The following is a 26,987-nucleotide window of genomic DNA, read 5'->3' on the forward strand; positions in this document are numbered from 1 at the left end:
TTGCTCCTGGGTCTCTCCTTTTTTTATGCAGATAGGGACGTCCATGGAAGGACGCCACTGTGCCACCGTATAGGTGGGACGGTGGACGATCCTCCGTGACCGTCAAAGAGGGGAAAAAGCCAATGGCATAAAAAACCCCTATGAGAATTCCACAGGCTGGAGCAGAGCGGTCTTAGGTCCACGGAAAGGCAGGAAGATGCAAGACGTGATAGAAGACAATCCAGAGGCTAGCAAGGATTCAGTACACAGGTGAGCAAAAGGATGCAGTTCGAATGACAGAGGCAGTCCAGAGGCAAACAAGGGTCCGGTGCACAGGTAAGCAAAAAGATGCAGTTCGAATGGTAGAGGCATTCCAAAGGCAAACAGGGGTTCGATACACAGGTGAGCAGATGATGCAATACGAATAGCAGAGGCAGTCCAAATGCAAGTAGGGGTCCGGTACACAGGCGGGCCAAAAGAGAAAGTAAGAGGAGGGAAAGTAAAGAGCAAGGAGGAGGAAACTCGAAGAGCAAAGGGCAGCAAGGAAACGGACGAGAAGTCTGAAATGGAACGAAAGCAAAAAACAGAGCGAGGAGGGGCAGGGAAGGAAAGAAAGGAGCGGACCGGCGGCAGGAATAAGCGGAAACCAAAGGGAAGAAATACAGAGGAAAAGGACCAGGAGGAAGTGGAGAACCGCACGGAAGAAAGTGCACAAGCACTGGCAACAAAGGCGAAATCAAGGAAACGTTGCAACGTGTCCGTGAACCGGAAGCAGCAGAATAAGTGCTACCGGTTACGTGCGTGAAGCAAAAGAACTAGACCTGCACAGGTCGTACGGGGAGACGTGAAGGAACATTCAATGGCGGACCGCGGCGCCAATGATTCCAAACCCGTCATATCCCCCAAGGCGTGACAGGAACATCCATTCCTGACGTCTGCTCGGTACCCTGCAAAGAAGAGCCTTTAGCAGTGTCTCTGGACCCTCCTGTGGCTGACGAGCTTCGAGTTTGTGCTACCATGCTGCCGAAGTCACTGTTCTGAGTTTTGACCTGGAACTTTGGGGATCTTAGGCTGGCTTTACAAGACTCACCTCTGTGGAATTTCAGCATCCCAGCTTTAAGGGGACCCGAGATAAGAGGGAAAGTCTGACCATGGCAGTTGAGTCCCTTTGCATCACTGTGTTGTGGTGACCACCATCCGAAATCGCTTTCCTGACCCGAGACATTCCTGAGGGTGGTCCTGCATCAGGTTCTGCTGCATTCTTCATTCTTTTTTTATTTATATTAATTTTATTGGCTTTATGTGGTTCTACAATATAGAAAACCTTTTTGCCATTTAATACAATAAAACACAAAAATCCTTTCAAACTACTCCACTGTCACTCTTTGTTGCACAGGCTCGTGCTACTTCACTTCATCATTTGCTACTCTAATTCTAAAGAAAACTATCAGTAGTAATGTCACTAGTGCCAAGGTAAGTGGGATTTTATTCCCCCATAAAAATTCTCGCCACCAGTCTTCCATCGATCTTGAACCATATTTCTTGGATATTTCTGTCATCAGACTCAGTCTTGTATCCTTCATAGAACAGTACCAGGTGTTTTAATGATTCCAGAGATTCATCTTCCTTGCATAATCTGCAGGCCGCCCCACATGTGCTGTTTCTTCTTCGACTCAGTATCTCTCTGGTCGGGAATAGGTTCAATCTAAATCTCATGAATTGATCCCTGTAGTACCAGTTGGGAAAGAACTCAAGGTATTTGGGTAATGAGTTCAGCTTTCTTTTTGGAAAGAGGTCCCATAAAGTTTCAAAGACTGTCCTTTCCTCCTGAGTTGAAATCCAGTCTTGAATATACCATTTTATTTTTACTTTATCTTCATTCAAGAGTCCTTGCAACAGTAAAAGACACCAACCGGAGATCAGCTAGAACCTGCGAGCCCTGTGCATCGAGGACTGTGACTATCAGCAGGAAAAGCAAATCAGAGTACAGGGGTAAGTTACAGTGATTCTTACCTACCCCTATCCTCCCATTATAAGCCTGTAGGCTTATGATAAACTTTATTATAACAATATTTGCTTTGCCATAGTTTGCTTGTGCAAGACTTCTGAAAGTTGGGGCTATTTCTGTTAGCTGGTTTAACTTGTACTCTGACAATTAGAACCGTTCACTGGACCCCAGAGACCCTACCTGCATTGTTTCTTTCTTCAAAGATTCTGTGGAACTTTACTTGAACTATTGGGCAAAATGCCCCAGACAATTTAGGGCTGGACAATTTAATTTAGGGACCATTCTCTGTGGACCTTGAGTGCATAGTAATAACCATACCTTTCCTTTGCAGGAGTTTGTGATGTTGTTGTTTTTGCTGTTTTTGCTTGTGGTTTAAAAGTCAAATCTTGCTGCACTCTGCAAACTTGCTCTGTACTCTGCCTGTAATCTGTTGCTTCTCTGTAACTTGCTGGCCCAGTGACTTCACCAATCTCTTTGTTCCACTCCTAACTGCCCTTCCCCATTCCTCCTTTGTCCCTCCTTTTCACGCTACCACTGCCATGGCGCTTTCTGTTTCTTCTATCTTTTCCAAGTGCTTCTCCATTGACTATCCTTCCCTTCTCACTAAATCTGGTAGGAAGAAGTTCAAAAAGGATATCTTGGCCTCCAAACCTGGTCTCCCTATTGCTCCCACTTATTCCAGTGCTTCTGCCAGACAGACACTCACCGACATCCTCTTTTTCGTTCCTCTGCCTGATCTATGGACTCTTCATATGATCTCTGTGCTCTGTCCTGTCTCCTCCTCTTCCATTAATTGAGGCACCCAATGGCAAGCTCTCACGGCTGCCTTCAACTCCTCTAAGTCATCATTAATGTCTACCTTAATGGCACCGCCATGGTCCAAGGAATTCAGGTCAATCTCGCCTCATCAATTTCCTTTCATCTCCTGCTGCCCCCCCTCTTCATTGTTGGCTACCTTGGCCTCTCTTCCCTCCTCCTCTGCCCCACCTCGGGCTCCTTCTTCACCTTCGCAGGGTATACCTCTGATTTGTACCCCTTCCCAAAAGGTTTTTAAGGCTGGCAACCTCCTTCATCTAGCCACTCTCAACTCTCGCTCTGCTGTCAAACATTGCTCTGACATCTGCCACCTCCTGCAAGAACTTTACCTTGATGTCCTCTGTCTTACTGAGACATGATTCACAGCCAGCTCTGTCACAAGCTTTGGCACTCTCATCCCTGGTGGCTACAAGATTTTTTCTGCACCCAGATCCACCTGGTCCAGAGGGGGTATAGCCCTGATCTTTCCTGACTGGATCCTTGCCTATATCATTCCCATGCAGACATACTCCCCTTTTGAATGCCTTGTCTGCAGGCTCTCTCTCTCTCCTAGCCACTCTCTCACCGTGGCTACTATCTATTGGCCACCTGGTCATATAACTTCTTTTCTCTCTGAGTGGGAGGACCTCTCCTCCTCCCTCCTGGCCTCCACCTCTCAACTTTTCCTTCTTGGTGACATCAATACACATCTTGACACTCCTTGTTCCTCCTCTGTACTTTCCGTGACCTCTGGTACTCCCTCTCCCTTTCTATCCTCCCCTCTGGCCCGACTCACTTTGTAGGTCACACACTTGTTTTGATCTCCTCTGACCTCCCCCTCTCCATCCCTCTGGCCACGCCTCTCTCCTGGAGCGATCACTCCCTCCTGTCCGCTCATCTCTCCCTCTCTGCCCCCCAGGCCAAGTCTACCCCAACACTGCCACCTACCTTCTCGGACATCAGGCCCATAAGCTTGTGTCACAGGAGGCCTTCACTGCCACCTACTCCCCCCTCCACCTCTGGCTGACTCACATCCTGACACAGCCTTAGTCATGCTCTACTCATTTCCAATACTCTTGATGTTCTTGCCCCAGCCACGAGGATCCGTTTGAAGCCCAAAGCTAAGTGCAATTAAACATAAATGTAGGGTGGCTGAGAGGAAATGGAGGGCTTCTTCTTCGTCCTCTGACAAACTGGCCTGTCGCCTTCTCCAAAGGGAATACCGAATCTCTGTCCACACTAAGAAGAGAGCCCAAATCCAAGCCTGTTTCTCTGTGGCATCTACCGGGCCAAACTCTTTAAAATCTGCAACGAGCTGGCCAACCCTGCTGTAGTCTTTACCTCTCCTGTCGCCTCCCTGGCCCTTTGCACGGCCCTTGCCTTTCGCTTCATCTCAAAAACTCAGGGCATCCTGTCCACCCTCTCCTCCCCTGCCTCTCCTCTCCTCCCTCCTTCTATGAACTCTGACCCTCCTTCAGCCACCCCTCCACCCTCTTTTTCCTCCTTTCCTCTTTCTCCCATGGCAAGGTCGCTAGACAAGTCCAATCTATGAAAGTCTTGTCAAAACAGGTTCATCCCTGTTCTTCTAAAACCATAAAGGTCCACATTGACACCCTCGCTCCTACCCTGGCCAACTTCTGAAACCTCTCCTTTGCCTCAGGAGCCTTCCCCTGCCTTCTGAAGCACTCTCTTGTGCATCTTCTTCTCAAGAAACCCACAGCTAATCCTTCTTGCCTGGCTAACTATCGCCCAATTTCCATTGCTTCTCTTCTGGGCAAACTTCTGGAAAGGTTGGCCATCTCTCAGCTGAACCTCCACTCTGATTCTGTTGGCTGTCTCCACCGACCATCAGCCTGTCTTTACAGCTGCCAGAAGCATGGAAACTACTCTCCTGAACATCCATGAAGATCTGCTATCCAACCTTGACTTTAACATTCCCTCCGTCCTCATCCTACTCGATCTCTCTTCTGCCTTCGACACGGTCAACCATACCATCCTGTTCAACCGTCTCAGTGACAACCTGGGCATCACCAATCAGGCTCTGGTCTGGCTGACTTCTTTCCTCTATGACCGACCCTCCCAGGTCCAACTTGGGTCCTCCCTTTCCTCTATCTCTCTCTCTCTACCTGCGGTGTTCCCCAAGGGTCCAACCTCTCACCCTGACTCTTTAACCAATACCTGGCAACTCTCGCCCACTGCATTACCTTTTCCTGCTCAAATTTCCAGTGCTATGCTGACGACACTCAACTCATCTTCAGGCTTCCCTCTGCCACCTCTTCTCTCATCTCCTACTACCTATCTGCCATTCGGGATTGGTGTGCCACCAATGATCTCTGCCTGAATGCCAGCAAGACTGAGATCCTCCTCATCGGCACACCTTTAACCTCCTTTCCTGTCACTTTCTGGCCAGCCTCCCTTGGCCCTCCTCCTACCCACACCTGCGAGGCCAAGAACCTTGGGGTAATCTTTAACGCCACGCTTTCCTTCTCTGCCCACATCTCTGATGTCTCAAAAAAGTCAAACTTCCTACTGCACCTCCTCAGAGGTATTCTGCCTTTCCTCTCCTTCCCCCAGAAGTTCACTGTCTCTCGAGCCCTGGTTCTCGCAAGGTTGCACTATTGCAACAGCCTTTTTCTAAATCTACCTGCCTCTACCCTCCGCCCTTATCCAGAACAGGACTGCTAGACTTGTCCTTGACCTGAAGCCCTGGGATCGTATCTCCCCAGCCCTGAAATCTCTTCACTAGCTCCCAGTCGCTGCAAGGATTAAATTCAAGACCCTCTGCATCGTCCACAAGGCTTTCTGGGGCCTGGGTCCAAAATACCTTCAGCTGTCCATTCGTAAATACCTTCCCTCTCGAGCCGTTCGCTCCTCCACCTCTAACTCCCTCAACTAGCTGGGGTTAGGTCTCTGTCTTCAGCTGGGGCCTCCCTCTCGAACAGCCTCCATGCTACTCTAAAACATGAAGAGAGCCACCTCCAGTTCCGGAGCACCTCAAGACCTTCCTCTTTGCTTCTGCCTTCTCTCCTCCTCTGCCCTGTTTATCTCTTCTGTATTGGCATTGTGCACCTGGTCTCCCTCTGTCTTTAGAGCCCAGGTACCTGCTCACCCTGCCACCCACCTGCACTACCTCCAGGCAATCCCTTGCACTGGGTTCTGTATCTGTAACCCTAGAGTCACCCCTCTTTCTTTTTCTACACTTATTCAGACACACCCAGTCTGTTGCCTTTTTCCTAGCACTTGCCACTTGCTAGCTGCACTACCACTGTTTGTTGCCTTTGTAATGTATTTATTTATTCAAGTCTTATTGACTTATTTTTTATTTTTGTTCAGCACTTTCCACTTCTCCCCCCCCTCCCTTGCACTTACCCCTCTCGCTCTCCCATGCACATGCACGTTCACAATGGCACTGGGCCTAGTAAGATTGTTGTTTTTGTTCTCCCTTGTTCCCCTCCCTTGCCTCGTCGCGCTCTGAAACACTTGTGTATGAGCACAATACAAATAAAATGTCAACATCCCTCTGCCACTGAAATCCCTCCACTGGCTCCCGGTGGCTGCAAGGATCATCAAGTTCAAGACCCTCTGCATCGTCCATAAGACTTTCTGGGGCATGGGCTCTCGCTATCTCCAACTCTCTCTTCCCAAGTACCTTCCTATTAGAGCCCTCCGCTCGTCTACTTCTAACTCCCTGCAGGTGAGTCGCTTCTCCAAGCAGAGATTGGGGCATAGATCTCTCTCCTCTGCAGGTGCCTCCCTCTGGAACATCCTCACTGCCTCTCTCTGCCCTCGTCCTCAAGACCTTTTTCTCCTCTTCTTTTTCTCTTCCTCTCTCCTACTAACCTTCTCTTCCGCCTGCAGCTTTCTGCTGACTGGCTGCTTGGTGTTCCTCTGAGTCTTACAGGACACCAGCTCCCTCCCCCGTCCAGTCACCCTGCACTTGCCTGCTGGCCTTCCTGCACTGCCGCCTGGCCTCCCTTTCACTACCGGGTTGTGATTCCCCTTGGAGTCCTAGCATTCCCTGCACTTAACTCAGAGCCCTGCTGTTCTGGGGGCACTTCTCACCGTACCCTCTCCCCTGCACTTCATCTAAATGATACTTGGCCTAGTAAGATCGTTTGTCTTGTCCTCCCTAGTTCCCTGCCCTTGCCTGGTTGCGCCTTGAAACACTTGTGTATAGGTGCATTATAAATACCATATCAATCAACCAATCAATAGTTGCATGAAACGCAGCTCCAGTTCTCCCTGCCGAGTTATGAGGTACTTAGCGAGCTATACCCTCTCTATAAGGTGCAGAGGTGGATGAGAAAAGTCCAGTCGATCCTCCATTTGGGATTGAACAGTTGAAACTAATGGTCTGATACATAGACAGTACTGACAGGGCTTACGTATTGAAGCAGGCCACAAAAGGGACTCTCCACTCCGGGAGAGAGTGGTACCAGACGCGTAGATCTTCCCAAACGAAAATCGTTCATTTGAGATCCTGGAAACACAGAGGAGGTGTTCAGAATCAAAAATGAGGCCGGGAAAAGTTGGCTCTGCTGTCCGTGCTCCGGGAATCTGTGCTGTGGAACACACGGACAGAGGATGATGTAATCCATGGTGTTTACACACAAGTGCAGACCCCTGACAGGAATGACAGTGCAGAAGAGAACTGTCTTCCGAGCTGGGTAACCTGCAGTGTGGTCTCTTTGTAGAGCCGTAGCAGACAGGTTGGTTTAACGAAGCAATAGTGCCTACAGCATGGCTTCTGTACAGCATGGCTTCTGTATCACTACAGCAGTAGTGATCCTTTGGCACACAGTGTGATGAGCGGCAGGGGCAGGTGCCTTGGCGGGTGAGGTCAGGCCTTGAGGTGAGCCACCGACCACACAGGAGACGTATAACTAGCATACTCACCCACTGATCGACGGCAATTGGAGTGGTACGACAAATTTATTTATATTAAGGTATGACTCATGAGGAGGGCCCCACTGAGAGCTTTGGTGTTTGGAGCTTTGCTGCTCATTTAATCATTTAGCAAACGGATAGAGTTCCATAAAGGCTGTGTCGCTATTGATGGTATCTAATAATGCAGCCTGTAATCATCTTGCTATGAAGGATGACTTCATTGGCATATTGCAGGACATTCAGTTGCTATTGGTGATATCCAGTTCTCTATAGAAGACCTGCATAGGAGAGTGGACACTCTAGAGAATGGAGTGGAAGGATTTGCAAGTAATCATCTCAATGCCAACTTGCTGGAAATTAGGTATGATACCCAACTATTGGAACTTGAAGCTAGGGAAGCAGAGGTGTTATTGAAAATTGATGATTTGAAAAAAAGGGAAAGAAAACACAACTTGTGGATTTTAGGGCTGAAGGAACAGGTGAACAGAAACAGGTGAGAGAAAAGCCAAAGGATGTGAAAAGAAAGGTTAAAGAAATTTGGAGGCCCTATTTAAGGAGGAAAGTGGTAAAGATATAAAGATTGACAGAGCTCATAGAAGAGGTCCACACAGCAGTAAAGGTCCAGAGTCGATGGTGGTGAGGTTCCATTATTCAGTCAAAAATGCAGATGGGTCGGCTAAAGCAAAACTACATAGGGAAATCAATTTGAAGGGGAGACAATAAGGCTATACCATGACTTATTGAGCCTCATGCTTTCAAGGAGAATGGATTGCCTTCAGCTACGCTCTTGCTGGCAGCTAGGGGCATCAGATATCGATTAGCCTAACCCTTTCTATTGATATTCGAGTATATGAAGATGGATATCGCAGAGACAGAGGCGACACAAACACTTCATCACCTTTCAAGCAGTGAAGAGGAAAAAGAGAACCCCTGAGACTGGTGTTGGGATGATGGAAAAATAAGAGCCTCTGAGAGGACTGACACTGTTTATCAGAAGTTCATGAGAATGGGAACACTGCCCCCCAAGAAGTGAAAATGTGATCTGATACCATTGGATGATTTAATCAGGTTGGCGATGGCAGACAAGAGAGGGGGAGGGGCACTGGACACTCTGAAGTATCGGTGAGGTACGAACAGAGTTGAATAAGTAAATTGGCAGCAAAGGGGTGCAGATCCTAGTGTAGTGGCCCATCTTAAAATGGGTGCCTCATGTTATGTGGACTGTTTGTTCACTTTTTGGATGGAGATGTGGGGGGATGGGAAGGGAGAAAGGAAATGGTACAGATCATTAGCCGATGAGCTCTTTGGAAGCAGAATATATGTGCATATACATGGACGAAATGTGATAGATCTACGGGATTGGGGTGAAGTAATTTGACGATGGCAGTTATAGCAGTAGGTTTAAAAAGAGGGGAATTAAAGGTGGGGACATAGAACATCAAGGGCTTAAATTATTTTGCCAAGAGAGCCTTGGTTGCAAGGAATTCATAAGAATGAGGTTGGACATATTATTGCAGGAAACAAGGCTGAGAGCGGGGGAGGACCTGAAAATTTCAGGGGCACTGGTGGCACAAGGCAATCCAATTATTCAAGGGGATGCAGGTCACTAGAGCCATGGAAGGCCGAGCCCTTAGAGTACAGGGCACTATGGCTGAGGATAAGATCTCAGTGATGACAATGTACTGCCCAAACCAAGGGCAGGTTGCCTTCTGGGGACAAGCCTTGAATCTTACTCTAAGAATGGGAGAGGATCTGATTATTAAAGCGGGAGAATTCAATATGTCGGCAGACCCAGATATGGACAGGCAGACCCTGAGGTCAACACAAAGCTCTGCACTCAGATCATTTTCACACGTGGCTTAACGGACATCTGGAGACTTATGAACTCAGGGGCTAGGGGATTTACCTTTTTCTCTGCCCCGCATAGCACGTACACTAGAATAGACTACTTGCTGCTAGAGAAAGGGATGGAAGGAAGGGTAAGAAATGGTGTTATATAATCAGTAGGTTGGACGTATCATGATTTGATTACCATGGAAGTTGCTGTAAGTGGTCTTCACAGACTTTATTCCATGTGGAGGTTTAATGACACTCTCTGGAGAGATCGGGTCTTTGCGAAGGAACTTGAAAAAGAAGAGTATACTTTGAATTAAATGATACAGGGGAGGTGGATGTCTGCAGCGTTTGGGAGGCAGTGAAGGCAACCTGGAGCAGCCTTCTCATAAGGGAGGGGGCTAAGAAGAAGATGGTGGGGGCCCTATTGGAGGATATGTTGTGCAGAGAGATAGGCCTTTTGGAGGCATGGGTGCAGGGAGGGGAGGAGGATACAGGAGACATCCTTCCGGTTCTTAGGCAGAAGAGAGAATAGTTGAAATCACTGGGAATTGGTGATATGGTAAGGAAACTGTGGGCCCTCAAACAAACATTCTACAAAAAGGGTGATAAGGCAGCTTCACTGCTAGTAGCCAGTCATAGTGCACAGAGAGTTGAAAGATGTGTTATAAGGGATCAACATTGGGGAGTCTACTTGGCTCCAGGAGACATAACTAGCGGCTTTGCACGGTTCTATACAGAACTATTCAAAAGGAAACGAGATGTTTCAGCGAGGAGTGTTAGGGAATAATTAGATAAGATCATTCTAACAAATTTGAATCTGGAAGAGTATACGCAATTATAATCCCAAATTACATGTGAAGTGATTAAAGTAGCCATAGGAGAATGCTGGCGGGAAAGGTTTTTATTGATTCTAGTTTCATATTCATGCTTCCATTGTTATTTTGTTGGTGTAATGTGAAGGGCTTTGGTGTAAAGCGCTATATAAAAATTAATAAATACAAATACAAAAGTGCCAGAAGACGGATTCACAATAGGGTCTTACAAAGGATATAGCACAGCATTAGTGCCCGGTCTAACTAAACTGTTTAACTATCTCCTTGACACTAGAAGAACGCCCCCATCTTTTCAGCAAGCATTAATCTCAGTGATACATAACAGAGGGTAAAGACCCCATAAAATGTATCTCCCATAGAGCAATAGAGCAATATCTCTCATAAATGTGGATGCTGAAACTTTCACTAGAACACTGGCCACTAGACTCGAGGGGCTGATACCAACACTGGTACACTCCGACTACGTGGGATTCATACCAGGGAGGCAGGGTGCAGATACACCGAGACAAATTCTAAATATGATGGAATTGGCTAAGGGGAATAGGGAACCCGGTGCTCCATGCGATTGATGCAGTGAAAGCCTTCATTAGGGTGAACTGTGGGTTCCTCTATGAAGTAATGAAGAAATGCAGCTTTGGGAAGAGGGCCCTGAATGGAATAAGGGCGCTATATCCAGACCCGAGGAGCATGAGTGCTAGTGAATCAGAGAAGATCAGTCGGGTACATCCTCCAGCTGGGGACAAGGAACGGCAGCCCCCATTGGGGTAGTAGTAGGGGTGAGATAGAGGTGGGCGATAGACAATGTAAGGGGGAAATGTATGGCGCTGATATTTTGTTACACCACCACCATTCCTGTAGCAGAGACGACCATTAACGAATGTGAGGCCTTATCGGGTTCAAGATAAATGTGAACAAATTGATTCTCTTACCCATCAGCAGGGAGCCAGGTACAGATAGAAGGAATCTAGAATCACTCACGTTAGAGATCAAAAGTGATACTTTAATATATTTAGGAGTAGTAGTGACGAGGACCCTGGATGGTTTGGTCACAGCAAACTTCCCCCATTATTTGCAAGAATATGCCAGGATTTAGACTCTTGGGCTAAGATGAATGGGCAGACTTAATGTTTTGTAAGTGAATTTGCAACCTAGAATCCTCTACCTGTTTCAGATGCTGCCGGCAAGGGTCCCAAAAGGGATGCTGAAGGAAGGAAAGGGCTGGATTATGAATTTCCTCTGGCAGGAGAAGAAGCAAAGAATCCCTTACGACACTTTCATTCTTCCAAAAGACTTAGAGGGTGTAGGTCTGCCAGATTTAAAGACTGACTATGTAGCCACGTAAATGAAAGCTCTGGTATCACACTAACTGGTTGATCATTGCATGAGACTTATGACAGTAGGAGAGTGGCAATGGGCCTCCACTGGTGCGAATACCAAAAAGAATTTGGAAGCACTGCACATTGGGCACAATCTGGGGTATTTGGAGGAAACAGAGCTCCCTGAGGAGGGACACTATGTCGTCTTTGATGCTGATTGACATATGGGCTCTTCCCATCAGAGATTCCTTCCCGGACCCCTGAGGTTTCAAAAGTGGTTTGAGGCCGGTTTATAGAGGATAGGCCAGCTGTTGGGGGGTGAGGGTAACATTTATCTCCATATAGGAATTAGAGTCTCTCCTTAAAATTCGGAACCTGTCAATTTTCCGTTATTTACAGTTGAAGGGGGTGATTATGGTGGGTAAATAGAAGCCTGAAACTCAGAGGGAGTTAACACCCATGGAAAAAGTATTGAATCTTAATTCAACATTACTTGTGTCAAAAGTGGAGAATACTATGGAACTAGAAAATAGATGGAAAAATGGTTCTGGGAATGGAACTTGAGTTTCTAAGCATGAGCCCGGGATTCGGACCTGTGTTGCTATGTGTTGTCTTGCATCCTAGACAAACGTGTTGCCTCTGAGCTATCCTCCCGGCTTATGGGTGAACCCCTATGCTGGAGAAAAGGTGGGGAGAGAGACACTTTCTGCCACATGTGCACCCCTTCTAAAGGAGCCCTCTGCCGATCCTTCCTCTCTGGCTAACTATTGCCCTACCTCCATCACTCCTTTCCTGGGCAAACTCTTGGAAATGCTGGCCATCTCCAGCCTAATCTGCACATTGAATCTGTTGGTTGTCTCCACGGCCACCAGTCTGGCTTTAGACTCTTCCTCTGTGACCTCTTCCTGCTTCTACCTTTGAGGCTAAGCACATTGGTGTCATCTTCAACTCCACCCTCTCCTTCTCTCTACACATCTCTGACTTCTCTAAGAATTCAAACTATCAGCTGCACCTCCTCAGAGGTATTCTTCCTTTCCTCACTTTCCCCCAGAAGTTCACTGTCTCCAGAGCTCTGGTCCTCTCTAGGCTAGACTCCTGCAACTACCTCTTTCTAAATCTGCTTGCCTCTACTCTCCGACCTCTGCAACTTATCCAGAACAGGACTGCAAGACTTGTCCTTGACCTCAAGCCCAGGGATCACATCTCTCCAGCTCTGAAATCTCTGCATTGGCTCCATGTTGCGGCAACGATCAAGTTCAGGACCCTTTGTGTTGTCCACAAGCCTTTCTGGGGCCTGGGATTGCACTACCACCAACTCTCTCTTCTTGAACATCTCCCGTCTCAAGCTCTATGCTCATCCACTTTCCAAGCAGAGAGTGGGTGGCAGATCTCTCTCTTTGGCTGGGGCCTGCCTCTGGAACAGCCTCCCTGCCTCTCTCAAACTTCAGGAGAACCACCTCCGGTTCCGGAAGCAACCCAAGACCTTCCTTTTCACTTCCGCTTTCTCTCTTCCTCTCCCCTGCTGATGTCCCGACTGTTCCAAGCACTGGTCACCTGGCTACCCTCGAAACCAGGGCCCAGGCTCGTGCACGTCCAGTCGCCTCGCACTGCCTCCGGGCTCCCCCAGCACTTATGGTCTGTATCTGCAACACTACAGTCCCTTCTCTCTGCACTTATGAGCCACCCGCTGGCTGCACTTAATGAGTTACCTGCACTTCTCCCTTATCCCCCCTTGTCACTTCTCCCCTCCCACCTCCCTGCACTTGCACGATCTGAATGACACAAGGCCTGGTAAGATTGTTGTTTTTGCCTTCCCTCTGTTTCCCCCTTCTTGTCTTGTCGCTCCTAGAAACTCTTGAGTAGAGGCATGTTATAAATGCCATATCAAATCATGTGGTAGAGTACAGTGTTGCTCGAAAGAGGTCCTGGGATGAAGCAAGGAATTGGAAGAAAGAGGTAGACCCCATGTTGGCTTTATTTGGGCTGGAAAAAGGTGAAGATGGGTGGGAGGTTATTCCTCACATGACCAATTTTACATTGTTGGCAGCCATGGTTTGCTTCAGGACTACTTGGAAAAAGGTAAACCTTACCTAATGATAGAGAGTGGGCCCACAACACAGGGTAAATATATGAGATGGAGAAAATCACGGTTATGCTGCATGACAACCAGACACCGAGAGATCTGGAATGGTCACTATTCATACTAAAATACTGTTCTAAGAGCATTGTAATTCCTTCTGAGGATTTGTAGCTCACCTTGAACAGAAGATCAGACGTGACCCTGTTGTTAAAGGGGTAGCCACAGGCGTTCCGTTTATTAGATTTTAGAGACATGTGGACCCTGTACAGAGTTTGTCCAGAAGCGATTTCTACACCATGGAGTGTGGGGTAGGATAAAAAGGTTATGGGCTGTTTATTGAGTTGGATTTGTATGTGCTGTTTTATGAAAATATAAGAAAGCATTATTAACATTAAAAAGATATGTAGGCTGCATCAGCATTATCTAGGTCTTGCATGGATTTAGTTGAATTTTATTATCAGCAGTAATTGTTTGATTTCTTCAAGGCATAGCGGGAGTTGAAAAAACTCCCCCTGGGGTTGAGATGACTTACATTTTATCTGTGTAACATTCACATAGGAATGACTAAAGCAGGTAACACTCCTGAGCTCGTCACTGTAGGCTGCAACTGTTGTAATAAGGAATATACTTGCTTGAAAGTTAAGGCTCAACTAGGCTGGGAGGCATCAGTGGTTTCCGATGAGGAGTCCAATGACCCAGCATAATGTAATCTTTCTTGAATTGTCATGATCTTGGAAATTGAAAAAAACATTGACCTCATTAGAGAGTTGAATTGAAGGTTTTCTGAATTGTACAGGGAGGAATGGAAAATGTTTTGACGATTGAAAAAAAACTTGTCTGGCTTATTAATAGCTGGTTGGATGTGGCTGTGTAAAAAAGACAATTTACACAAAGCATTATTGTTGGATCGAAGCGCTTCCGGTGGTTGATAGTGAGCAAATTAAATTGTGATGGATTCAAGGACCCTGTCATGAAAGATGCAGTGGGTGTTGCAATGAATCCTCTGTTTGATAAGAGGTACGTGGGAAGAAGGGTGATGTGTTTGTATCTCTAGAGCACACTGGCTGCTGCATTTTGAACTCTTTATAGCCTGTTGAGAGACTGTTGAGAGACTGATGGTGTAGTCTACTTTTGAGAGTAAAGTGTGATAACTGCCATGGTCCTTTGCATAAAGGCCAAGTAGGGCATGATGTGTTAGGTAGTACACAGCTGGAAGAAGCAGCTTCTTACAATGGCTTCACGCTGTAATTCCAGTTGTTGCAGGGAGAGGGCAGGTACCCATTTCATCTGGTCAGTAGATTGGTGTGGGCTTTGTTGGTGTTGTTCTGCAGATGCTATCCTCTGTTTTGGTTGGGTTCATTATATTTGTAGTCTCCAAATGTGCAGGGCATATCCTGAGGTCCATATTGTTGGTTGTAGGGTAATTTGCAAGCTTTTACATGGTGTGTGTGTCACCTGCATCCTTAAAACAATTGATGTCTCAGTTGTTAATAAATTCCAGTAGCGGGGTCAGGTAACTGTTGAAGAGCAGAGGTGAGAGACTTGATCCCTGTGGTACCTTGCATGTCAGGTTGGGAGGAAGTGACTTGCAATGGCCTTTGCAGCGGTGGCCAATGGACGGGCTCTCGCTGGGTCTGAGGACCAGCAACAGATGTCTAACCAAATCTCATGACCCGGCCTGCATGATAATCATTTATGCACCCTCTCTCCAGGTCACTGAATCTTCTTTGACCCTCAGCGAACCTGTGGGTTTAGTGATCTAATCTATGCAGTGCAGAGAGTAGATTAGATTAACGAGCCCCCAGCTTTGCCGACGGACAAAGATGTGAACATGTGAAGGCCCTCTAAGACGAGTTGGCACTCCTATAGGATAGCTGGGGATGCAGAATTTACTCAATCTTAAAAAAGATTGATTCAGGAAGTTGGCAAAAGGTATGCTGTTTTATTAACAATTCTCTAAAGCAGGGAGTACAACGGACATCAACGGACGTCTCATGCCAAGGTCTCAACGATTTACATAAAAGCACGCTTTTATAGTAAAACTTCATCATCACTGACGTCACACTATGTAGCAAACTGTAAAACTTAAACTGGATTGTGGTTGGATGACGGGAAACATCTACATATACTTACTATGGGGTATTGAGGTGTGATTGGGTCTCTATTGTCACGTTGGCAACTAAGCCCTCCTCTAGTGCAAGTCATCTTCATCGTTATAAAATACACAACGATTTATTGGTTCATAAACTATAGGGTTCTTTGATACGTGGCCCTATATAATAGGTTGGCAATCATGTACCCTTCTGGAATATTCCGCTTGCTAGCAGCACGCAAGCTGGTACCCCAGGTGTTGGTGGGTTGGGCTTGACCATGCCACCCCACCCAATTAACACAGCATCTATCATCACTCTTACTTTCTGTCATTCAATTAGCCTTTGAACATAGCCTTGCAAGTCTCACAACTCCTGGGAATAAAAAGGGAGTGTGAGCATGCTCTCATCTTCTCGCCTCAGCGTCGTCCACCCAAATCTATTTCCATCTGACTGGAGACCACGTTTCGAGCTTCTTCTCTGTATTTAATGTTTTTAAAGCGAATAAAACTTGGCACTCATTGGGCCTCATTACGACCCCGGCGCTAAACCATGGTGCTATTAGCACCATGGTCCATGCCGGGGTCCGCCATGGTGAATGGCGGAATTACCGCCCCATTCCAAGGTTGGCGGGGCGGTAATTCCCCATTCACCATGGGCCCTTCCCCATTCCCATTTTTGCCCCATAGGGCTCAATGGGAATGGGGAAGGCGGTAAGTACGGTGCCGCAAATTGCGGCACCGTACTTAGCACCAAGGTCCCTTTGCGGCACCCTACTTTAACGCCTGCTAAAAGCAGGCATTAAGGTCGGGTCCCGCAAAGGGACCTCGTAATCAGGCATTAAGGGTTTAACGGCGCCGACACCTTTTACGGCGCCGTTAAACCCTTAACGCCAGGGTCGTAATGAGGCCCATTGTCTTTTTGTTGTACCTTGGCAGGGGCTTGGCCCATCTCTTCTATTCATTGCATCTCTTGAAGCTCGACAACCAGTTCTCGGCTGCATTGGCCTTTGGACACTGGACCACCCAAGCCCTCTTGAATTCTTTCTTGCTCATCAGCTACTTTTATTAACTGCGCCACACTACAGCTTTCCTGCTCATGGGGTCCCAGTTTGTTAAAACACGATGTGGAATCATCTAGATTTCTTATGCAAAGATATACCATGGCGCATCGCCGCAATCTATTCACTACATATTTCCAGCCTTTATGATTACTTAGTGAACTTGCATTACAGCATCTGTACAATTATAATGCCTTTTCTTCCATGCATTTCTGCATGTGTAATCTTCATTTTACATGTGAACGTTTACTCGATTCTTACTTCGTCACCGGATTCTATATGTACTCTTTACTTTCTCTTCTATTATCTCTTCTCGGTGTGCCACTTTACGTCACGTGACGTCACCAGTCTGCTCTTTAATCCATCTTCTCTCGCTCTTCAGGCATCTTCCCCATCTTCCCCAAGAGATTGTCAGCTCTTCGTGGATACATAAACAACGGCTTTCTCAATGTGTAATTTGCTTCAAAGGCTGCTTGTGTTATTGCCATCATTACAGGTGTCTTGCTTGTCACCATTTCCTGTTCCCAACATATAGGCAATTTAGGGGCGGGACTTCCGGTAGAGGATTTTGGCTCCTCCTCTACTTGGGCTCAGTGATCTAATCTGCTCTGTGCGAGCACACAAAGGACAGTATACATTACCAAGCCCCCAGCTTCGCGTGTAGCCGCCAGCTTCCGCTGGACCAGGTTAACACACACGAAGCTGGGGACTCGATGATTGGTGCCTTTTCCTTGAAATGGATTCTGTCATTTTTGTAGTCTCCCAAGATGGGGTGGCTATGTTTATAAAAGATGTTTATAAAAGATCGCTTGAAAAGTACACAACCCATAGTAAGGTACACACACAAATATATGAATCCTTATTTTTATACATTTGTGTGTGTACCTTACTATGATTTGTGTACGTTTGAAGTCATCTTTATAAAGCAGAACATTGTTGTAAGCCAAACAGGGTGTGAGGAGGTGTGATGATGAGTGCAAGTGAGTTGTCAATATTTGCTGAGGACGTCATGTGGCAAGCGTTCTTGCCATCCTGGAGACTGTGCCTCCTCAGATGATGGGGCCGCAAAGCGATTTTAAAGTTTGCAAAGATAACATTCATTTGGGTGCATGACTGCCATGGAAGTGATTTAAGGTGGATTTGATGCGCAGTGTGGAGTTTGGAAAAGTAGCAGCATGAAACAAATTGCACCATTTGTAAACTATTATTTTGAACATTTCCTTTGAGACAAGCTCAACTGCCAGCTCTGCCCCCTCTGAACTCTGCCTCCTCGGAACTCTGTCCCCTCCTCCAAACTCCACCCCCCCCTCAGCCCCTGTGAGATTCCCCTTTGCCTTTGTTCCATTTCCACCACTGGGCCTATTTGTATTGTTTCAATCCTCTCGTGCAGGAATGAAGCGATCCAGAATAGGGCAATTCCTTTTACTCCAATGTCCTCTACTCCTTTTACTTGTATCTCCTGACTGATAGCAGGGGAGACGGCCAGAATGTCCAGCAGGATGAATTTGCTGGGTGAGTTGGTGTCTGCGATGCTTTTTAGGATGCCCCGTAACGTACATACAGGCTCGGGCTGGCCTATATGGCAACAGGGCAAGGCCTGAACCAAAAAACACAAAATGCTAGTGTGGGGCAGTATTTCTGGTCAAAGTGGCCCACTTTTATGGCCCATATGAGACAGTTTGATAAGTTACTTCACCATGCGGCTAGTAGTTATGACCAGTATTACTGACTACATAGTCTTTAAAATGCACAATCTGTATCAGATTTTATCAAACCCTCCCAGCCTACGGCACTAGAAAGTCTGTCACAAAAGGAATGAATTGCCATTTGCGACTGTGGGTCACTTTTTTCAATGGTGTCCGAGACACTTTTATGCCCTAGTCCGACCCTGCGTGACGTGGATTCTGTTCCTCTTGTTGGACTGAATCTGTGTTCTGACTGGTGGGGCAGGCTGTTATTTTTTGACACACGGCTGTAGCTGTTGGTAGATACAGTGCTCAAAGGACTGTATTAATGAAAGGTGTGTTGAAAATTGTTCGGTTGTTTGCTGCGTCATTCGGGCCAGCAGGACTCCCGCCTGCCACTAGTTTACAAATGCAGAGCTTTCCAGAAAGACAGTCTTACTAATTGTTATTGTGCACATTCACAGCAAACCATGACGTACCTTCACACGTCTCTAGTTTGTCTGATTTTGTTTACCAAAGTGCATGTGTTCCTCTTCTAGCTTAAGAGTTTGTTTGTTCTGAGTTCTACATATAAGGACGTTGGAAATGGTATTGTAACAGGCAGCAAATAAAACCACATGTGTCCTGACGTCCAGAGCTGACACACCCTAACATACCTGAGCCGTCACGTCCCTTCGCCGATGCCGGCGTTTGCTTCCAGGAAGAACCTTTGAAACGTGCAATAATAATGAATAATTTACACAATGCAAACAGAAACTAGAAGATCCGGGAGAGACTCCACTACAGAAATATTAATTATGAAACGATCACCATTTACAGATGGAAGATGGACCGAGATCATCTTTTGGAAGGTATCTGTAGGATTATGGAGAAGACATTTATCAAGAAACACCTGCAAGATGAAGTTAATAAGCAGAATCAATTAGGAGGAATTGCAGAATTCAGACAAGTTTTCATCGTGGTTTGATCACTCAAAATATATTTTTTCTTTTTGAGCACTTTTGTTTTTGAATTCTATTTTTAAAGACATAAATGACGAACTGAGTTGTCCTTTATCCAGAGGACACAACTGGAAGCCTCATTGTTTTATAAGTAAAATAACGTTTATTTCAGGAAAAAAAAGAATTATTAAAACATTTTCACAACACTGTATCCTATTCTATTCTGTAATATTTTCTGCATTAAACAAGAATAATATCTTAGCCCAGGACCACCCACACAACCCTCAAAGCTTAATTCAAATGAAATAAAATTAAATTCCAGGACCCAAAAATAACCATCAGCATTATTTGCCTGAAACATCACTCAGTCTGCAGTTTAACTTGTTGTTTTTATTTTAAGTTCATTTGAATTATGTAATGCATAATATAGCGGTAGCGGCCCTGTAGTTATGGTTAAGTTGCTCAACCCATAGGAAGAGCACTTTTTGGGCGGCTTATAACTTCACCCCCCCTAAGGAATCCTCACAAAACCTTTCAACAAAAGTATTTGGCCCCGTCAGATCGATCCTGCAAACATTGGTGAGGTGTTTAGTCAAGCGGGGGCAAAGTTACAGAGGAGTGCCAAAATGGGTGGTTTTTCCCATAGACACAATGGAAAAATGATTGTGCTCATGTCTACAGCCCAAACCGCAGGACGGATTTTCCCTGAATTTGTGGCAGGAGTGGCAGCTTGGTCTCGAAAGCGTACTATTGTAAATTTGCTGTAAATCCGTCCAGTAGTTTTTTTAAACAACCAAAAAGTAGGTTAAAAAAATGTGGGATATCTGGGTTTGGTCCGCTGACTCACTTTGCTGTTCGGTCGATGGACGGACCTCCGATTGGTCGAGGGGACGATGCGAGGTCTGCGGACATCAGACGTGTCCACCAATTGGATGGTGAAAAGTGTGAACTGTGTCCGATTTTTAGAAACGCCCGCCATGTTGGATTCGCGGACAACGCCCGTTGTCCGCAGACATCGCAGTAAAAGCATATTGGAAAACACAACATTGCACTTGCCAAACATATCAAACAATCTTTGGAGAGGTGAGGGGTGATGATTATGCGATGGGATATAGCCTTAAAAAGCCAAAAAATAGGCGTTTTCTTCAGTGGTGGCTGTAAATAGTCCGGGGAAGTCCTCTGTTGTCCGCGAACATTTTAGATGTTCGAGGGCATCTATGCTTATTTGTGCATTACAGGGTTGGTGAAAAGCAGTTGTTGATGGCTTATAACTTTGGCGCTACTCAATGAAACTGCATGAAGTTTTGTTTTTTCTTTCTAGACTTGTTTCTGAATGTGGTGCTGTTTTGTCAAGAGGGAATAAAATCACACGGGGTGTCTCAAAATATTGTAATGGCTTATAAATGTGGTGCCATATGATGAATCTGTACAAAAGTTTGCAAAATGATTTTGGATCGAGATATACATGTTTTTGCAAGGTTTCCTGGGATTCTGTCAAGAGGGGGCTTAATTAGAGGGGGATCTTAACATTTTTAGATGGCTTATAACTTTAATAACGTTTGACAAATGTGGACAAAGGTTTTCAGAAAGATTTGAGAACCAACCTTGAATGTTTGTGCAGAGTCTGAATGGTTTTTGTCAAGTGGGGTTGCCTTGGCTAGCTCCTTCCTGCACCCCCCAAGTGTTTTACAATTAGGTTTCTCTAAAGACTAGAGCACTGAGAAAGCTTTTTTCATGCAAAAATAATCACACACAGACGTGGCCAGCCACTAAATGAAGATAGTTAGCATTTAAATATAAGGTACAAACCATTAGCTGAAAACACTTGTAAATGTTATTCTATGTAGTTTTAAAATCTCAAAGCACGGTAAAGAGCTCTGTGCCAAATGGAATGCAGCCTGTGCTAAAAATAGACTACAGCCATTTTGTGGTGCCCGGCTAGCTCTGGCAGAGCATACAAGGTAACTCAGCAGCTGTTTCTGCCATCAAAACACCCAGGGGCTCATGCACACGATGTAACAGTATGGGAAAATGAGTTTTTAAGGAGAATTACTGGGCCAGATAAAATATGAGTGTATTGAGTGTAGTGTGGAGAGTATGGTGGGAAGGTGTGTTTATATATAAATGTTTATAATATAGCAAAAGATGATAAACAGGAGCAACAATTTATCCTCAACTAGGCAGCAGTATGCTAAGTAGTTTTGGCCTAACTGGAAACCCGGCCATGCAAGAAGGAAGACTACAGCATCCCTTGTAAGGAGGAAGCACAGTTTTATATGAGCTATGCCCGTATCCAGTGACCCAGTCAAACAGTATATAAGGTGCCTGCTTAGCACCAGTCTGGAGGAGCCAGCCACGGAAGAAGGATAGAATGCCAGTCAGGGAACAGAGTCTTTTGCCCCCATCCTCATTTTCTGTAAAGATTAAATGTGTTATCCTTGCAAGATAAAGACTCTTGGCCTTAATACCCTAGAGAGGTGAACTATTAATCTGGTGTGAGTGTGAATAGGGATACCTGTATTTAAAGGGTACCCTGGAAAGTATGAGCTACCTTTCACTAAGTTATATGACTATTGTATGTATGTACATTTTGACACTTTAAAAAAATAAAATATGGAAACTCGTGTAAGGAGCATTGGCGAGGACCTGAAAGCAGGGTTTGGAAAAATGTGTCAGTGTTTAATTCTTTGACAAGTGTCACAAAGTAGGTACAGAAAATCGTGAAATACAGTTAGTGACTGAAGTATATATAGCCTGTGGCCATTGGCAATGAACAGATTGTCCGGGTCATGGCAAAAGGTCATGACCCAGACAATCTGGCTACTGGCCATGACCACGAGGGGCAACCAATGGGGATAAAGTGGCCATGTCCACTAAGGACCGGCTATGTGGTAACGTTTTTCAAAATTGGGATAGGTGTGAAAGGGAAAAAAAATGTACTTGTGGTAATATGGTCATAGGATTCTCTCTTCGCCATCTGCAGGCCCCCATGATAATGGAAGAGGGGTTCTGTACGGGGCCCCACCTTCCCTTTCCATGGTGGCCATCTTGGAAAAGGATTTTCCTTCCTACAATGTGACGCAACGCTCGTCCCAGTGTAAGAAGAAAAGTCTTTTTTTTTAGCACCCCAGGTTACCATTTTAACAACCAGGGGTGCTAATGGCCTACCTCCCCTATTGCAGGGTCTGGAACAGGGGAATAATGGTCCGGAGCCCTTGTGATCTGCCCTTGGTTCACCTGGGCAATAACTTGGCTGGCAGTCCGTTAACCCCCATATCAGTCCTTGGTACGGGGATGAACGCCACATTATTCCCATTAGCATAACACAAAATGCTAGGAGAGGTTAGAACGTAAGGTGGGGAGGTAAATGAGGAAAGAGGAACCAAGCACTGATTTGGAGGAGCAGGTGGACAGGGGAAGATGTTGCGCATGTGTTACATCTAAGGTAGGGGGCAGTGTTTCTCATGCTCCTTGATTATAGCTTCAAAAGCACTTTGCCATTGTTCCCCCTTGCAGAGTGGTGTGTTGCAGTGTATACAGAGGACTGTTGTCTTCAAAAGATATGGATCAACATCCTCTTTTATTGCTTGCAAGGTAGCTGGTGGGATTTTGTGTCCCACAGAAGTAGGCTGTGTTTACAGTATTGGCTGAGGAAGATGAGGTGGAGGAAGACAGCCTACTACTTGATAAAAAAGCCTTTCTGAGAGCATTGCGATGGTTGGATTGGGTGGTGCGGAGCATGGAGGTGGTCCTGTAGGAGTATTGTCCAGGTAGTCCATGACTGAGTACAACGTTGCACTCAGTGCATTTCACTTTGGTAGCTTCCCAACAGTGGTAAAGGACTGTCACACCCATGATTATCTCTGGGTGTGAGTGGTAGGCACTTCCTCTACCTCATCTTCTTAGTCCTCTTCATTATCTTTTGAAGTACTGTACTTCTTTGGTTCTGTGAGTCCTCCAGCTGGTGGTGGTGGCTCTTGAGGAGGAGGGATGGCAATAGCTGATGCCATTTTTAAGTTAAATAGCAGTTTTGCTAATAGTCTTCCAAGTATATTGAAAACACGACCATCCCAGTCTCCACATCCGTAAAGACCCAATGCGTCCACTTAGACGCCACTCTATCGTTGAACAACCAGGTCAACGCTATTGCCTCCGCCTCCGCACACACCACCAAGCTAATAAGCGCAGTTAAACCTTACCTAACCAAACAGAACTGCCTCTCAATAGCTAGAGCTACCATTGGCGCCAAACTCGACTATTGTAATGCCCTCCTAGTAGGCACCTCCGAAAAAAACCTTATCCGGTTACAGACAGTACAGAACAATGCACTCAGAGCGGCCCTCAATATCCCTAAAAGGGGCCATATCACCCAAGCCAGAAGAGATGCTCATTGGCTTCCGGTTAAGGAACATATAACATTCAAAACTCTGACCTTAACCCATAAATACCTTAGCCTCACTGCCCCCCCTATCTCCGATATCATCAAACGAGAAACCTCCACACGTCCAAGAAGGACACCCCACACCAACCTACTACACATACCCTCAGTAAAAAGAGCGAAAGCTGAAGGTATAGGCTTTCCCTATCAAGCACCCAAACTCTGGAATGCCCCCCCACCGCACTCCGTGCTGAAACCTCCCTCTCCACCTTCCGCAAAGTCCTTAAAACCACATTATTTAATTGGCACACCCATGACCGCCGACAAATGTGACTAAGTATGCACTGTAATCATAAATGTAACCAAGTATGCACCTCTTCTATACTGTACCTACAACTTCTTACTACTATGTGTAAACTGCTCCCTTGTTCCATATAACCCGCAACTATGCCTCACCATGCTATTGCAACTAACTCTTTGTAACAGTGCCACGATGCCTGTGGGCTGCTGCGTGCTTTAAAAATACAAATAAATAATAAATAAATAAATAAATAAATACATATATGCTGTGTGCTAAATTGTTAATGGACAATGAGTAAGACTAGGTGAAGGAGCTGTGCAAGGGTACATTTTGAGCTTCAAAGTCCCTAGATGAGCTGTAAAAATGCAGTTCCAAACTTTACACGGAGCATGGATCAGTTCGCGAAGTGCGGACGTTTTCGTGGACACATCATCATGGTCACGTGACACTGTCCAAAAAGTCTGCGATGACGTCAGATGTTTGTGAACTTTGACGAACACAAAAACAGTGAAAAAAGTAGCTAAAAGTGTATAGAATTGTTAAAAATGATGCTAGAGGGTGGGGAATGGCAGAAGTTTAAGGTGTAACTTCGTAAATTGGACAGAAAATGTTCTATATAGGGGTAAGTATGATATCAGTAAGTTGTAGGAAATTAGCGTGCACTGGTAAAAACCCACGAAATTCACTTAAAAACTTTGTTAAAGGGATGTTATGGTTAAGTTGCACTAATAAAAACCTCAGGACATGAAAGATGACATATCAAATGTCATTGATGACTGTGAAGACTGGAGGGGGGTGTCTGTACTTCTGCTCTCTATATGGTAGAGGAGAGGCACAGAGGACCCCAGCCAAGATTCTCTATTATTGGTACGGGATCGAGCAATCAAGGCCTAGCTTCTCAGGAGGTGATGCGGGCTGGTTCTTAAGTACAGTGTAGTCCCCAAGCACCCACAAAGGAATGTCCGCACACTGTATTTGTTCAAACACAGTCTTTATATAATTAATATTCAAGGTTATGTACAATATCACAATAACTCACTTTGTACTCAGTTATCAATAATGGCAAATATATACAGTTTTACGTGGTACCACAATTACTATTAGATCTCTTTAAAGTGCATCAACTGTACGGTTAAATGTCACATAAATCAGTTCGTAAAGGAAACCAACAATAGATATAAGAGGAAAGAAGTTGGTTAGAACAATAGGCAGAATACTGGCCCCTACCACTAGACACAGTTCTGTTTGTAGATCCCCCCACCTGGGCAACCTGTAGAATAAAGATATATCACAAGCCCAGTCCATATATTGTTCACACAAGACTTTCCAATAGTTCTGCAACCCCAAAGTACCTGGCGTTGTAGCGTTCCTCGTCGGGGAATCGACGGCCCTTCTTGAGTGTTCTCCCTTTAAGGCAGGAGTCACGAGTCATCGAACGTCTGACAGAGAACAGGGTGAGCTACGCCGGTGAAGTGGCAGCTTCGATCCAAGCGGTGCTCGTTGACAGGGAAGCGTAAACGTCCTGCAAGGAAGAGGCGTGCGGGGCACCTCGGTGTCGATAGGTCTGAACTGCAAAGAGTTTGAAGAACTGTGGTCCAGCAAGGGCGTCGAGTCGTCAGCGTCTCTGTGGTCTTCGGGTGGCAGGAAATCCACCGGCGGATGCTCCTCGGCACGTTGACGGTCAGGCCTTCTCCAGCAGGATAAGACGGGCGACGATGCAAAACGAAAGCGTCCTTGGATCAAATGAAGTTCTTAGGCAGTGGGGGCACGGAAGCTCCGGTCGGCGATGGCGGTCGTCGACAGTGGCGGACAACAGTCCAGGCGCTTCTACTTGGGATTCCGCACCCGTCTCGGGTCAGCAGCCTGTAGTAGGTCTGTCTACAAGGGAGCTTTGAAAAGATCAGCTGGTGCACGATGGTCCCTCGTAGCGCCTTACCAGGTCCTCTCTGGGTCTGTCCTTGGAGACACAGCAGCTTTCTGATTGATGAAGAAGGGCAACAGCAATTCTTCTCTTCCAGCAGGGCTTCAAGGTCAAGATTCAGTTTCACTCCAGTTACTCTTCAGCTTCTGAACACCAATTCTAGCATTGAGAGGCCCCCAGATATACTAGTTGGTCTTCCATTCATTCTGCTGGGTCACACTCAGGCAACCAATCGGTCAGAAGGGCATTCATACAGGCAGGCAGCCAATCAGGTGCATAGTGCATTAAGACCACTCACTTCTCTCCAGACACTCACAACAAGTTATGTGTATTGGGACAAGTACCCAGCCATTCAACACTCACACTGCATTCATACCAGTTTCGGGCAGGGCTGTCTCAGTCATTGTGTAAAACACCAGATACTAGACATCCACAACACAGAATGCATATGTGTCACATACTCCATTCACCCAGGTCCCACCCACAGGGTGTACCCACAACATACAGTCACTGGGAAGGCTCCAGCCAGTCTGGCCTGGACTTCACAACAACACCATATATGGAACTTCCACCCAACAGCCAGTCAGGGGGAAGGGACGGAGGTAGGGCTTCCCAGGACTTGGGGAAAACAAGGTAACAGGCAATAGAAAGCATGAAGCCACAGGGGCCATCTTGTTTCCTATCAGGAATCAACTGGTTCCAATGGCAGTGCCTGGGTATCCCAAAATGGAGGATACTCAGAGCACCTGTCAAATTCAGCATGGAGCTGCCACCAGCCCATACCCTGCTCTGTGGGCCTCACACAAGTGCCCAAAAACATACACTAGGGGCATAGGGTTATACCCCTACCCATGGGTGCTATGAGGGTATCGCGGGT

General features: G+C 46.1%; 1 protein-coding gene across 1 annotated transcript in view; it reads left to right on the forward strand.

Moving 5' to 3' along the window:
• The first annotated feature begins 421 nt into the window (after positions 1–421).
• Positions 422–26,987, forward strand: part of LOC138480982 (uncharacterized) — a 50,326-nt gene continuing 23,760 nt past the window's right edge. Inside the window, exons 1-2 of the mRNA XM_069612849.1 lie at positions 422–776; positions 1,376–1,452. Coding sequence (XP_069468950.1) covers positions 422–776; positions 1,376–1,452 — 432 coding nt within the window. The remainder of the gene's footprint in view (positions 777–1,375; positions 1,453–26,987) is intronic.

This window comes from Ambystoma mexicanum, chromosome 1p (genome assembly GCF_040938575.1).
Source record: "Ambystoma mexicanum isolate Mex_15411 chromosome 1p, UKY_AmexF1_1, whole genome shotgun sequence".
NCBI lineage: Eukaryota > Metazoa > Chordata > Amphibia > Caudata > Ambystomatidae > Ambystoma > Ambystoma mexicanum.